This window comes from Alosa alosa, chromosome 4, assembly GCF_017589495.1.
Source record: "Alosa alosa isolate M-15738 ecotype Scorff River chromosome 4, AALO_Geno_1.1, whole genome shotgun sequence".
Classification (NCBI taxonomy): Eukaryota; Metazoa; Chordata; class Actinopteri; order Clupeiformes; family Clupeidae; genus Alosa; species Alosa alosa.
In genome coordinates, this window is record NC_063192.1 from 6374442 (window position 1) to 6389338 (window position 14897).

The window sequence follows — 14897 nt, forward strand, 5'->3', positions numbered from 1 at the left end:
AGACAATTTTAGTACTAGCCAAATGTAGACTTTGTAACATTTGCCGATTAAATAACTAGGCCCATCTCTCGTGAAATAGTCAAACTGTTTCAGGACATACACATTATGGCATCCGTAGCCTACAGTAACGTTACCCAGGAGGAGTGGACTGGCAATCTGTATGTTCGGGAAAAGTCGACTGTCTGGTTCAGTGTCTTCGGCCAAGTAGGGCCAGGCTACAGTGTCTCTCCACATAACTATGCGTCATTCAGGCTTAATCAAAGCTATCAGTATGTCTAATGTTACTACCAGTTGTCATTCTCATCCAAAAAAAGTAAATATTTGGCCATCGGTTTTCAATGACACAGGAGGATAGGCAAGATGATGCAGCCTTTATATGTCACCCCTCTCTATGGTTCATTCCTATTAGACATTCTCTGTTCATTCTTGCTAGCCTTGCTAAGCTTCGATGCGTGCAAAAAGTATGTGATGAAAAACTCCCAATAATTACTTAAAAAGAGTTTAGAAAAGTTATGTGATGATAAAACTCCCAATATAATTATTTTAAATCAATTTTTAGTTTCCACAAAATTTACCAGAAGTAATCATTTAAGGGGTTATTTTTTTTTTAACATTTCCGTCACAGGGGAGCATGCCCTGAACCCTCTAGCATTTGGAAGCGCCAAAAGTCTTTTTTGACATGGGGTACATATTCTCTAGCAGCACCCAATCAATAATTAGTATTTTTGTAAAATGTTACCACCTGTTTTTGAATGTGATACCTTGGCTGGCAAAGTATATGAGGTTGTAGATAGATAGATACATAGATATATACTTTATTGAACCCCAAAGGGGAAATTCAAGGTCTCAGTAGCATGGTTGGGCTTATGATCATGCCTAAGATTCTAGAGCACAGCAGCTCAATCGTGCCTGGGTACAGTTTGCGAATAAAGGTCTTTTGAGGAAAAAAACTTTAAAAATGCAATTTTTATTTTAGCCTAATTTGTGAATAGCCTGTTAATTGTGACATTGTACTAAAATGAAGGGCTAGCTGACTTCTGTTTCAGTTTGGGAATGGGGAAAAGTAAAAAAAAAAAAAAAAGAAAGATATATTCTTGGTCTTTCATTAATAGCTTCTAAGTTGGTACATTATCCTAATGGAAGGTAATTGGAAGGTTCCCACTTCTAAACTCCCCACTTCCGAAGTAAGAGCGTTCCCTATGTTGAGTGATTTCAAAACATTCTCCTGGGGGCTCTCCCAAAAGCTCCCACTTCAAACTGGGAAGTCCCCAATTCAGGTGTGACGTACCCCCATCCCTAAACTCTAGAATTCCCCCACTTCCCTGTTGCTCATGAACGCACCATGTTGTTACGGTCATTTTAGTTCAGTACACGCTGGTGAAATGACATAGGAGATAGATCATAAACTTTGACAGATGTGACAGTGAGTGCAGAATCTTTAACATATAGGCCTACTACAACTATAAATAAGCCTTGGTGTGACCTGGTAAAGTAAGCAGAGCAACAGTGCAGCAGCTTTGGCATGTATCCATCGTTTTATTGCCTGCTTGTTCTATTAAACTAATGAAGTCCATACCCTGTTCTGCTAAAAACATAAGCTAAAAAAATCACCCTAATAATATCACCCTTTTCCAGGACCATGTCAAGTTTAGACTAAATATTGTTTTTCACTCATTTAAAAACAATGAAAGCCATTCATAATGAATTGCTTTCATTATGAGAGACGTGTCTGCAACTGTGCCTCAGCTGGCGATCCAATCTACCCCTGGCCAGCAGTGACACTAAGTGCAAAGCCTCTAAACGGTAGGCCTATTCAGTCATTGTGCACTGGAACAGATGGTATGGTGTAAAATCCTACCAAGATCTTTAAGGATTCAATTAAGAAGCTCATGATCACTCCAAATAATGTGGATCTTACAATATTTTACTCGATGTCCAACATGAACACATCTAAACACTCTCAAAGCATTTGTTCAGTCATACTAATTCATCATGTAACTGTATTGGTGTCAGTAGGATTGCTGAATTAACCAAACAAAGGAACAATGCAAAACAACCGTCCCACTTTTCCCCATCTCTCTGGTTTCACTTTATTCTGACATTTCCCATTGTGATGAGTTAATGACTACATAAAAGTTGCTTCACCATGTACTAAAACCAAACATCACAATTGTGACAGCTGTTTTCAAACCAGATTTCATCTCCTAGCGTGCTTTGTTAGTAACAAAAAATAAAGTGGCACAGTTATGTCTGCAGGAACACTTTTCAGATTATAAACAAATTATAAATTCTACAAAAAAAATATTTTGTATTAAAGTTTGAAAGAGCACAGAAAAGAATAGGCCATAAAAAAATTCTGTATGGGGTCAAAAATCTGTGCTTTTCTATGGCATGTGCATCCATTTCAGGATGTGGCTATAGCTTTTATAAGTGTGTGAATGTCCTTTGTTTTCTGTTTGTCGTTAGATAAAATGTATCATGCTATCCTCACACTCCTTGGGTACAGTCAGCGTGTAACTGTGGCAGGCCAGCTTATAGTTCTGCCCCTCATTGTTGTCCCAGAACTCTGTCCCCAGCACTTTGTAACACACAGCATATTCAAGCAGGGCCCCAGGCTGGAGAAGGAAAGGGGGCACTGGAAGGTGAAAGTGAAAAGTGTCCCAGCCTGGCTGTTTATGGGACACCCAGAACGCCCGTGTTTCTGAGCAGCTCTTCCAGGCCGTGAAGGAGAAGCGCACACAAACCTCTTTCTCAAATGCCAGGTTGAGGACTTGCACGATGCCAACGATGCCATCCTCAAAGCACAGAACTCTCTCCAGGCACACTCTCTGGCGACAGACGCGCTCTGCGTACCCAGGCTGATCACCTGGTTGCTCAGGAAACACTGGCTTCATCAAAGGCAAAGAGATTTCCAGGTTACTTCCCCTTGAGAATTCGGCATTCATCAGTATCCTGAACAACACATGGTCTGGGACAAGGGGACCCTCGCTGGCTTTAAAAACTTTCACATCCTCTAACTGCATACCCCGAGAGTCCACAAAACGCACCCCCGCTCTCTGAGCCATCCTCCTCCTCTCGGGAGGTGAGGAATGCTCTCGTCTTCGAATGATTGGTTTGGGCTTGGGCTCACAAGAGAAGCTCCGGCGCAGAACCGGTGATGCTCGCGGGACCCTTGGGCTTGGGGGGCGGATTTGGACTCTTTTTCTCTCCTCAACTTCATCCCTTAATCTCAGAGTGACATGTTCAGTTGGAGCACTTCCTGCAGCCCTGTGGAGTGCAGTGGACGTCGCTGATGTTTTTTGCCACCACTCCGCAGAGTAGGCCATGCCTTGAATGCCTACAACAAAATGACACAACGCAGTTGTAGTTAGCTGATGAAAATGCAACACTTTGGCATTATTTCTCTACTTCGTTTGACCTTGTAAAATGTTTCCAATACCAAAAAGCATATGTAGTAGAACTGACATCAAATCCAAAAGTATTTAAAAACATCAAATGTACCGCGATTTTTTATAACGCATGAGATCTATTTTAAAATCATATGTAATTTGAGACAGAGGGACGGACTCGTCATGTTTTGTTAGTAAAGCGCTGTTTTGTAGCACTCAGTTAATAGTTGTACGGTGACAGTTGTATTCAAATTACCTCACATTCATCAGACTGTTGATGCAATTTTGACAACAGATTAGTCTATCCAGTAGGCTAATCCTCCATTTGTTTCAGGACAGTGGGCGTTTTGTAAGCGCTGGAAAACCTAAAGTCATGGCATGTAGGCAGCGCCGCATTGCAAACCATGTGGATTGCCAATAAAGCGCACTTTAAAACTACGGTGCCCTGAAGAGCAGCACTGTGCGCATGCAGCACAATTGTGACGTTGATAGCGGATCTCTCAGCGTTGGCCCGGGAACGCAGTCATGTTAAGGGGAAACTACACAGGAAACGTTGTTTTAAGGGCGACTGTGATGTCTTCACATTTCTGCCATTTATATAGAATGTTACGCAAGTTACAATGTCAAAGCGACATGTCAGCTGTGGGAACAACTGCGGTTCTCGTACTATCACTTCTGCATTTTTGACATAGCTTATTTTCCCGGAGATACTTCAAATCCCATCATGCCAAATATGACGCGGTCATGACAGAGGTGTGCGAACATACGTCGCAGCAGCAGGAGCAGGTAAACAAAAAAGAAATGCGATGCGTACAGGTAGGCTGAGATAAGAAATACTAACATATGTAATCTCTGACTTAAGGAAAATATATTTCTGATCTATTTCTATCGTGTCAGCAAAAACCTGAACATAATAATCGAACGTTTGACAATGATGCGCGATGGAACAATTGATAAGCCAGGAAAATATCACCGTGCCCGTATTCATTTTTTCCTGTTATCATGGGAGCTGATTGTTATTTTGTAGGTGCATTGCACCACATCCTTTTTGCCTATTGAAATGGTGGGGTATCCTGATGCTCAAGAAGCGCTATGCGTAAACCGCAGCACTGCATGCCCTCAATAGGCAAGGACAAGCTTTTTTGGAGTACAAGAAGGAGGAGGGGAAGCAGCTCCTGCTTATCACTGCGCAATGGGACCCATCCTGCAGGAACAAGCGTCAACTTCGCTCAAAAGGGTGACAGCTAAAGACAAAATACGCATGAAAAATGCTGAAAATGCGGGAGCTGTTAATTCCAGGTAAAAAGACTATATGTTTCATGAAGCATGCCTTTTTTCCAAATCAATATGACAAAATATGTCATTTCATTTTGCTATGTTATATTCACAGTGTGGTTTTACTTTTTATTACTGCAGTGTATATTAACTAATTTTCTCACTTAATCTGTTACATTGCACAGCTCTAAGAAAGGCAGCAAGGTGATACAGAACCAAAGGCCTCCAAAGAGGACAGGGACTTCTTTTAGAAATGGCCAGGACAAGGAATCTTTTCCAAATACAGACAAAGTGAGTAGGTTTGAAGGGATTGTGCTCATTTGCTTTGGTCAAATTAAGGATGATTTTGGATCCTAATTCAGAGGGACTATGTCATAATTATGTAATACCCGCTGTGATACTTTTACAGGGGTCGCAACAACATTGTGGAAATAGAGCTAAAGCTGATCTTAGTCCTCTCACTGGCAATAGAAAAATACCAAGGTGAGCTACTCTTAAAGTGAGCTAGTCCTTTCTAGTCCTTTCATATCTTTCATAATTTTTTTGACAGACTTAAATAATGTACATGGATGTGTTTCTCCAGACCACAGGCAGAGAGTGATGTGAAGTCTCACCAGCCAAGGCGGACCCCGGCGTCCGGGCCTGAGGAGAGACGACTCACACAGGCCCAGCAGCAGCCTGCGTGCTGTGGCGAGGGGGACCGAAACCACACGGCCCCGGCCAAGAGTCATCGTGATCTGTCCCTGCCTCTGGCCCCCCAGACTGTGCTGCACCACAAGGCACTGCAGAAATTGCAGCAGCAGCAGCAGCAGGTTCCTACCCTTGAGTCCCTGCACTTGTTCGAGTCCAAGGAGGACGATACGGACAGCGCCAGTGATTTATCGGACTCGGAGAGGCTGCCAGTGTTGCCCTCGCCCTGCACGCCACCTCAGCTCAACCTGCGTGCGGAGGTCATCAATTCTGTCGACCTACTTCCCGACATCCCGGGGCCCAGGACGGAGGTGGTGGATCATGACAGCGACCAACCCTACAGCTACCCAGACTTCCTGCCCCCGCCGTTTAACACTTGGAGCCTGAGACAGCTCGCCATCTTCCTGAACACGGAGGGCAAGGGCGCTCCTCGGCCCAGACCAGTGGGCCAGCTGGAGAAGTACCTGGAGCGCCTGCTGCAGCTGGAATGGCATCAGGTGCAGACCGTCCAGACTGAGAGTGGACGGCAGGTAGCCCCAACTTTGCGCTCCAGGGGGAACGCTGGCGGTTCGTCCTCCTCCCCCATGGGCTCCGGTCACCAGCGGCCCCACACGGCGCCCCCAACCCGCCTGAACTCCCCGAAGAGTCTCAGGCAGAACCAGCAGCGGGGCCTGCCCTTCGCCCTGCTCTCCTCCCTCCCCAGCCCCTCGTCTGCCCAGCTCTCTCGCCCCGTCTGCCCCTACTGCCACATCCGCTACCCGCTCTGCAACGGGACCTGCTACTCGTATGCCTACCACCGCCACTCCCGCCTCAGCCCCCTCCTGGAACGCAAGGCCCCCCCTTCCCCCACCCCGCTGCCCACACCCCCTCTCTCCCAGAAGAGGAGCAGCAGCGAGAGTCGTGCCACCACGTCAGACAGCAAGCTGAACGCCCGCGGGCCGAGGGACCCCGGCAGCCCCCAGACGGGCAAGAGCCACCTGAGGCACATGCAGGCCACTGGCAACTTCCGCCGGCCATCTCACGACGCCAGTGCCAACGGGAAGTCTGTGGCTGCTTCCAGCCGAAAAGGTCGCGGAGGGAAGGCTCTCGAGTTCGACAGGCAGAGGGATAATACCGTGACAAAAAGTGTTCATGAGAAGTGCACTACCCCGACCAACAAACAGGAGATGAGTCTTGGGAAAAGGTGCGAGAAGGACAGACAAGGTGGTGAGTCCAGATGGGTCAAATCAGGTGTTAGACGACCAGAGAATTGTCCACCTTCGAAGAAGATACCTGCGTCACGCTCCAGCGGGAAATTGAAGAACGGTCAGTGTCTAATAAAATGATCTCATTTCTCATAACTGCACATGTGAAAGCCTTTATGTAGTGCATAATAACATTGGATGTTTTCATTTATGAATGTTGATTATAAGCTGCATTAAGTGCACTATTTACAGTTGTAACTGGTTACCAAAATGTCAAGATATTTTTCCTGCCCTTATATAAGGAAATAAGGAAACCATATTGAATAAAGAATGGTACTGTATCATTTTTGTTTCAGCTCATTAAATGTAAGTGATCATAGGATTGTAAGTGCTATGATTATGAATTGTATGTTTTTTTAAGATGAATAATGTTTCCTTGAAGTAATGTTTCCTCATATTTACTGCATTCATATTTTAAGGGCTTTCAATGTGGCTTGTGTACTTTAATTTATAAAACCTTGTTTGAGTTCCTCAGTAGATAGTTGCAAATGCCCCAAATGTATATTTTAGGATTTTCTACATCACAAGTCTATTTATGATAAACAATGCTATATTTATTTGAGACTGGCAAGGAGAACCTGGTCACTACAGAAGATGTGAACATGATGCAAAGAATGAAGTTAAAAGTATATTTTTCTGTATTCGTTGTAGTGTGTGGTAAGTAAATTGTGATAAAAATGAATTTCCCACAAATACAATATATTTTGCTTTTTAAAACTAGTTGTACATACTAACAGTATGCCAGTTTGAAACTGGAAAATAACTGCACTAATTTCTTGTCTCAGAAAAGGTTACATTGAATGCTATATTGTTGCCCATGTGTTTTGCATGTACACAGTTTTGTAAGGAAAATAGTACAGGACTCTATCGTTCCTAGTATTTGATTGTTAACTTTACTTTATTATGAAATATAATGTACATGCTGTTGGAGTAGCATTGTTAAAATACTGTCTGGTTGAGGTGTCCCAAGCTATTGCATTGCAGCATATTATTACAGAGATCTTAATGTACATGCACTGTAGCTGTGTCAAACTCATCAGGGAAACTAGACATCTCCATGGTCATCAGTGTGGTTGATTGTAGAACAATACCTCAGTGTCATTCTCATCTAGGACTGTGAATACTTTAGATATTTTTTCAAACTCGGAAATAAAACAATGCCATGACATCATGTTTCCATGTATTTTTTTCCATTTAACCAGCATGTAATTTATCATATAATGTAGCAATATTTACACAACTATTTGTGAAACAGTTTGCAGAATACTGAAAGCATGCGTGGCACTTGTAATACTTGATTTCACTTTTAGATTCCACACACTTTACAATGGTATACTGATTAAAATACACATGATTTCAGACTGATGCTGAAATTGCTATGCTATAATTGCTAATAGTTAAATATTGTATATTCAAACTCATTATTGGCCCGTTTCCTTCACGTCTTCTTTTGTCCAGGAAAGGGCTTCAGAAGTTGCCGTAGCTGTTTTTCTCTGTCATTGATGCAGCCTATGAGGGACCCAAATAGGAAAACTCAGTGCCTTTTACCTTGCCTAAGTCCTGAAGCAGGTGATAAAAATAAATACCTTAAATGCTCACAGTGGAACAGTCCACAGTGTACTGCTGTGTGTGTGTCAAAAGACTAACCCTGTTATTTATACTTTATTATGACATTTCAGTTCTATGTCAGGCATGTACTGTACAGCATTTGCATTTCGAAGACACTGCAGCAGATTTGTGTTGTGTTAAACATTGTGGAGTTGCATATTATCAGGTACCTAGATGTGTATTTGCAGAGAAACAGGAAAGACCCAGTGTCTCCAAGTTGACGTCATCACGGTAAACAGGTCCATCGTTCCACATCAGGTCAAAACCTCCAACCCTCTTCTCCCGGCCTGTGAGTCTAAATCAAGAGACATTTGCAGTATCTTACAAAAAAACATTGGTAAAGATATTGGTATGTTTTGTTTTACCTTACACAAATAAAATAGAGTCAACAAATCAAAGACCTAAGTGAAAAATATGTCAGGCTTTAAAGGAACCATATTAAGAAATGTATTTCAATTAATTATAACATGCAAGGATAGAATAATGTTAGAAATAAAACTATCAACACAGACATTTACATCGATAGTCTGGCATTATAATTTATTTGCCTCGGGTGTACTGTGGAGTGGGTAAGACTGTTTTTAGTGGCAGGCTAACACATACTGATGACTTAGCTCGCTAAAACATACTGATGACTTAGTTCGCTAGCTTAGCACCTGCGAACTCTGCAACTAGAAGGACGGGAGGAAATGTGTTGAAAACGGTCTCCACTGATAAATATCACACTTGCTAACTTGGAAATTAGGTCCTATGTCCCAAATCCTGAACCACCCCTTTAAGTCAAGGCTACATCATGCTGTGTGTGAACTAGGAGGACAGCTTCATCAAGTCATGAGGACACTTCATTGTTCTGGGTATCATGAAGTCCATGTTAAAGGTAAACTATGCCGTTTTGGCAATTTCTTCGCTGTTTTCTTGCTTTTTGCTCGCAGGTTTCTCTGCAGAGCTCCCCCTACAGCTTCAGAGTATATATGATTTACAGTACGACACTCCTCAATCTGTCAGTCTGCAGTTTCCTCTTTCCCTGTTCCTTAGACGGTTGGCTCGCTTTCTTCTTTTTCGCTGGCTCTACCATGACAAATGTCTGAGAAACTCCATCGCTACCTTGTTCTAGCCGGTGCCTGGCGTGTATGTGTGTAGTGCAGTAAAGCAATTCATTACGTTGAGAGGCTGCGAGACTTTCTGTCACGGCCACCATTCAACCCGAAAAAAGTCATATAGCCATTTCGATGACTCCGTAACTGTTCAGTTAGGATAAATTAAGCTAAAAAACCTGCATAGTTCCCCTTTAAATACCTGCCCTCCATGTCCACTATGTGCAGGGTGTCCTCCAGCAGTCGACATTTCATCTCATAGTCCTCCTGGCTACTGGCAGTGAGAGAGGGAGAGGCGTTCACCTCAATCAGCCATCTGCCAAGAGAGAAGGCCCCATAACTCAGGTCATCACAGCCACTTCTCAAGCAGTACATGCAATGCAGCCAGCCACTGATCATTTGTTGCTAATACTTGTGTCACATTTTCAAGGAGAAAGAATGGTTAAAGACACACAACAAAGATAACATTATCTGAGTTTTAAAGGGGTCATGGTGGAATTTTTATGTTATAAGCTATGACAGAAAAAAATTGGCGTAGGAGGACAAAAATCAAGACAACGTACGGTTTTAGGTCCTGGTCCAACAAAATGTCATATCCATACAACTCAAAGCAGTGCTTGTCGTTGATGATGACCTTCTGCACACTCTGTAGGCTGCGCACAAATATGTTGTCTATTTCCTTGAAGAGAGATTCTACAGTTTCTGAGCCGTGCTTTGCGGTCAGATACCGACGCAGCTTCTGAATCTCCCATTTGCAACCCTGTAAGCATGACCAGGAATGTAAATTAGTCACATATTTCCCATATGTGTTGGCAAAGAAGTGGTGTAAGGTCATTGGCTTTTTTATGATTTGTATTCTATTTCTCATATTTTATTGTGTGAATTGTATCTACTAACAAGCATCTTTAAAGAAATGAATCAAATAATGTGCTGATGCTACCAGACCTTTTCTGGGTCATAATCTGGAGCTGTTTTTTGCACTGCCACATTGGTAAGATGGACATCTGTGAGTGGTTCTATTAAGGTTCAAAATGTTTTTTGGCCAAAGTCAGCTTTACCACATAACTTTCATTAAAAAAAAAGCATCAACTGAATTAAATTGAATTAATTATTAATTAATTAAAGTGATGAAAGTGATCATTAAAATGTTAATATTAAAGTTACAAATAACCCAAATAACCTCAGAGGAGTATACATGTTTGCGTCACACACAAGAACAAGGCAAAAGCACTGTTTGTTACACAAACTGGGGAGGATTCTGCCAGAAGGATACACTGATCATCGATGCTGTTGAGGGAGAAACGTGTGCTGGAGAAGCGGGCGAAGCCATCTCGGTACAGCCAGGCCTTTAAAGGAATATACTGAACAGCCACACAGTCAGAGGCCATGTTCATGACAGCAAAAAAATCAAAGAGTTTTCTCAGAAGTGAACTGTTAAACTTGAACTAGAGGTTCAAAGAGTCTACTGCTGTGCTCGACATGGCCAAGTCTTTGCTGAAGCACCAGGACATAGTAATCAATAGAGGTGATGTTCTGAACTCTTATTGCAAACTGCTTAATGCTTTACACTATGACATTGGTCAGGAATTCAACTTACAGAAGACACCAGAATGTAGACTCTCAGATCAAACTTCCTTCCTAAGAACAGATTAAAAATCAGTGGCATATTCATTTAACCCAAAATAAGACACACAAGGCAAAACATTTCTTAATGGTGAAGAACATTTTTAAATTAAAGTGTCAAATGCTTTTATTCAGGTCTATGTCATCCACGTCTTTCAAATTTTCACAACAAAAATCACTTGACTACACCTTTAACTGTGTGTGGTGTAAATGGAAATGGTACAGTACCACTGATGAGGTAAGGGTTCTCAATGTAGCGCTGGGCAACATAACTCTCAACCTGAGTTTCGTCCCTTTGCTCCTCTGACCGTGTTCCATCCTTCCAAAAGAGGGTGAAAAGTGTGACTAAACAACATTGATGTGTACATTTTTCAGTGTGAGGAATGGGAACTTTTTGAAAATAAACTTTAGTGAGGGCCCAGTGGCCCTGTTCAGTACATGCAATTAATCTAAAACATAAGTAGTGACGCAAGTTACAAGTCATGCGGGAGTTAGCTGGCCTTCTTTAGACACAAAAGCGTCTGACTCGCCTTTCAAGAAGAAGTGTGTGATGAGAAAGTAAAAAGTAGTCCTTGCTCTCTTTCTCTCTCTGTGTATGTGTGTGTATGAGAGAGAGAGAGAGAGAAAGAGGTAGAGAGTTGTGTGTATGTGTTACTTGAAAGGCCTTATTTTCTAAATAAAAGCAAGATCATTTCATAATCTGGAAATGATAAAACACTGAACATTTAGTAATAGTGCATTAAACTGACATGGGGCCAAGAGAGATGTGAGTGTCCATCTGGTTGGGTGTTAGTGTTGAGTAGATATATTGTAACTGTTGAGTGTGAGATGCATAGACATGTGCATTAAGCAAACGTCTATGACCATTTTTTATAACAGTTTTACCTTCTTCCAGTCCATTATGTCTTTTAGCTTACGGAAGAGAAATATGCCTTTTCCCTGAGACCGAGCCACCTATGAGCAGCAGAGAGGATTGGGGTAGATCACAATGAGACAGTCTCTTAGGATCAGGCATTCATACCATTCTCAGGGTTTGATTTACAGTTGATTTATCCTCACCGGCTTCATGATCCAGGTACTGCCGGGGGTGCGTTTGAACTCCTCCACAAAAAGATGGTACTCGCTGGGCAGTTCAAAGGTACGTGGGAAAAAGTCGCACTTCGCCGCCTCTAAGCGGCCAGACTCTCGCTCCAGGAATTTCCGGTACCTCTTCAGGTTTTTCACCATGAGGTTTTTCCTTGTTAGCTGAAAAGTCAAGAGGGGGACCCCATCTGTTGTGGCTTATTGCTCAAACAGAGAACGCACAGCTTTGAGTTGTGGGGACAATGCAAACAAGAAACAGATGACTAAAACAGTAAATAATAACCTATAGCCTACTATAACTTCTTACCTCATAGTGGTTGCGGAAATGGCATATTCGCACATGTTCCTCCATGTAGGAATGGTCATAGTTCTCTCTAAGCCATCCAACATCACACCAGTTGAAGTCCCACTCACCATCACTGAAAGTACATTAACCCCACAGGGCTGAGTGAAATACAGTAACTTCCCACTGGTTTGACCACAAAGAAGTAAGCAGTGATATCTACAAAAAAAATAGACTTACTCTTTGACCTCTAACCACCCAGGCCTTTGACGCAGGACATCCTGAATTGTGTTGGTTAATCCACATTTGTACCTTACAGTGCTCCGTAACTCCCTGAAGGTAAATGTATGGTCAAACCCGTTTTCATGACATAACTTACACCTCAGAAACGAATTTGTTTAAAATGTAGACCTAAATATACGCCCATCAAACATAAATCTCACCCCTCTTTTTTCTTCTGAGCATAAGGACCTTTGTATCCTGCCTGCAGAAACAATAATTAAAACACACACGGATAATATGTATTTTGCCATTCAATTCTACGATAATTATCAAAATACCTAACTTGTTACTGTGCATGGAAATACAAAACTGACACGTCTCCATTTGTTAGGCCTAAAAGCTAGAGCTGATAGATGCTAATACGTTACAAGCATTTGGTGGTGATGTAACGTTAACGTTGTCGCTTCTACCTGGATATGGTTGAACCATGCAAACAACACGTTCTACTAAAAATGCTAGTTCCTCATTTCTACTAGTTCTGCTACTTAGAGGCCAACAACAAGTGATTTCCTTACTCTTTGACATGTCTCATATCAGATACATTCCCGTGGGGCAGAGCGAGTTGTTCTTGTTTAGGACTGCCAAGGCTTTCCCTTATGTAGCGTGGTGTTGTCATGGCAACGGTTCTGAGGTCTATGCATGACCCTGGAAGGCTTGGCTTTTTCACTGCTTCTTTTCACAACGAGTTGAGGAATTGTGGAATACAGGCACAGTGCCCCTGATTATTATGCCCCTGATAACTAGGCTATGGCGCAGTCTGGAACGAATTCGGCTGGTCCGTGCCAGATCAGGCCCCGGTCCGTTTCAGTTGCAGGTGTTTTCCAGAATGGGGCAAATGGGGGAAATCACGTGAAGGGGGTTTCTATCTAGGCTAGTTTTAGACCTAGTAGTTATAGACTTACATGCATAAAAATGCAGAGCAACAGACCGTTCAACTAAACTATCGAAAATGCACTATATAGTTTTTGTATACAGATGTGAAGGCCTGTAAACAGAAGTGCATTATCCTTCTTGACCAGGAGATGGTACTCTCACTCAAAAACATGACCACATGGATAGGCAATCTAAATGCACCATCTGCAGTGTCATTTGTGAACCACTTTGTGATGAAGATTAACAACAGTCGCAAAGATATAGCTTACCTTGATCTTATTTATGATATAAAGTCAGAGGTGGAAAGTAACGAAATACATCTACTCACGTTACTTTATTGAGTAGTTTTTCTGTGTATTTTGTATTTTTTAAGTAGTTTATAAAATTGGTATTTTAAATTTTACTTGATTACATTTTGAGTGAAGTATTGTACTTCACTACATCAAAAATCCCATCCGTTACTTGAGTAAAAAAAAAAAAAAGTTAAGACTAACGAAAACAGAAAGGGAGAGAAAAATCGCTACCCTACAACAGGACATGAATCATGGCTGGCGCCATGCAGTCTTTCTGAAAGTGATGGAGATGGAGCTGGATCACGAGATGCCTCAGATTACATGTGTAGCCTAACCTATGAAAGTGTACAGTATTTTCCGCTATTTCAATGGGTTGTCTCAGTTTGTTTTAGCACTAATGATTGCGGAGATAGCCTATTCAAGCAAACACCATGGGATTTCGTGTTTTGACGTTTGTGCTCACCTTTATTTGGAAAGAAGTTTATTAGTTGTTTCCCCTCATTTTGATGTCTATTTTTTCCTGTTTCGGCCTTTTGTTTTGGTAACCTGACTTGGCTTTCTTGGAGAAAGACATTGCACCAGCAGCACAACAATTAGCGGTCCACTACTAGCGATGCTCAACTAAATAAACAAAAGATAGACTATCGTGCAGGCGGACTAAACCATTTAGCAAAGGGAGAGTGAGAGTGACCTTAGACAGTTTTCACTATGTTTTGTATACAAAATCCAGTCAGTCCTGTCATTTTGACATTTAATTTGGAAGTTAAAATATTCAGGTAAAATAAATATATGGTGGAAATAAGTATTGAACACTTAATTTTTTTTTCAGTAATTAGCCTGAACTTCCTAGGGTTAGGGTTAGTGAGTCTATTCAAATTTTTCACTACACATTATATTAACACATACTGTATAAAAAATCCAAACATAACAGTTATGGGTAATAAAGTGGAATGACACAGGAAAAAAAGTATTGAATGTGCCTACTGAAATTTCTTCAATACTTGGTGGAAAAGCCTTTGTTTGTAATGACAGCTTCAAGACATTTCCTGTATGACAAAACTTATTAGTCGCAGTCTCAGGTGTGATTTTGGCCCATTGTTCTAAACAGATTCCAGGGGTCCCTCTTGTGAATCCTGATCTTTAGTTACTTCCAGAACTGT

The 14897-nt window shown here is 41.9% G+C and overlaps 4 protein-coding genes across 5 annotated transcripts in view; 1 reads left to right on the forward strand and 3 right to left on the reverse strand.

Moving 5' to 3' along the window:
- sycp2 (synaptonemal complex protein 2) overlaps positions 1 to 2828 on the reverse strand; it is a 51013-nt gene extending 48185 nt beyond the window's left edge. The window contains exon 1 of one of the 2 annotated variants that reach the window (XM_048240384.1): positions 2745 to 2828. The gene's annotated coding sequence lies outside the window, so the exon portion shown is untranslated. Of the gene's footprint in view, positions 1 to 134; positions 342 to 2744 lie in introns of those variants that run through there. The other variant, XM_048240387.1, reaches the window with a different exon arrangement.
- Positions 2062 to 3812, reverse strand: ppp1r3da (protein phosphatase 1, regulatory subunit 3Da). Its single transcript, XM_048240393.1, has 2 exons — positions 3646 to 3812; positions 2062 to 3337 (listed from the first exon to the last, which is right to left on the reverse strand). The coding sequence occupies exon 2, from the start codon at positions 3324 to 3326 to the stop codon at positions 2463 to 2465; it is 864 nt and encodes a 287-aa protein (XP_048096350.1). The 5' UTR covers positions 3327 to 3337; positions 3646 to 3812; the 3' UTR covers positions 2062 to 2462.
- A 118-nt stretch (positions 3813 to 3930) lies between these two features.
- Positions 3931 to 7766, forward strand: fam217ba (family with sequence similarity 217 member Ba). Its single transcript, XM_048240390.1, has 5 exons — positions 3931 to 4175; positions 4516 to 4688; positions 4850 to 4955; positions 5074 to 5147; positions 5248 to 7766. The coding sequence occupies exons 1-5, from the start codon at positions 4134 to 4136 to the stop codon at positions 6677 to 6679; spliced, it is 1827 nt and encodes a 608-aa protein (XP_048096347.1). The 5' UTR covers positions 3931 to 4133; the 3' UTR covers positions 6680 to 7766.
- On the reverse strand, positions 7751 to 13192 carry ttll9 (tubulin tyrosine ligase-like family, member 9). The gene is made up of 14 exons (XM_048240392.1): positions 13082 to 13192; positions 12733 to 12773; positions 12530 to 12622; positions 12314 to 12425; positions 11983 to 12168; positions 11809 to 11877; positions 11152 to 11242; positions 10898 to 10938; positions 10574 to 10661; positions 10246 to 10304; positions 9864 to 10060; positions 9503 to 9616; positions 8377 to 8501; positions 7751 to 8107 (listed from the first exon to the last, which is right to left on the reverse strand). The coding sequence occupies exons 1-14, from the start codon at positions 13094 to 13096 to the stop codon at positions 8037 to 8039; spliced, it is 1302 nt and encodes a 433-aa protein (XP_048096349.1). The 5' UTR covers positions 13097 to 13192; the 3' UTR covers positions 7751 to 8036.
- Positions 13193 to 14897: the final 1705 nt, after the last annotated feature.

Coding starts and splice junctions, on each gene's coding strand:
- ttll9 (XM_048240392.1), bottom strand. Junction 10,662..10,897: donor TCTACATTCTGGTGTCTTCT/GTAAGTTGAATT, acceptor GTGGCTGTTCAG/TATATTCCTTTAAAGGCCTG. Junction 9,617..9,863: donor TTGGACCAGGACCTAAAACC/GTACGTTGTCTT, acceptor CTCTCTTGGCAG/ATGGCTGATTGAGGTGAACG.
- ppp1r3da (XM_048240393.1), bottom strand. CDS start 3,326: ATGGCCTACTCTGCGGAGTGGTGGCAAAAAACATCAGCGACGTCCACT.
- fam217ba (XM_048240390.1), top strand. CDS start 4,134: ATGACAGAGGTGTGCGAACATACGTCGCAGCAGCAGGAGCAG. Junction 4,956..5,073: donor CTTTTCCAAATACAGACAAA/GTGAGTAGGTTT, acceptor ATACTTTTACAG/GGGTCGCAACAACATTGTGG. Junction 5,148..5,247: donor GGCAATAGAAAAATACCAAG/GTGAGCTACTCT, acceptor GTGTTTCTCCAG/ACCACAGGCAGAGAGTGATG.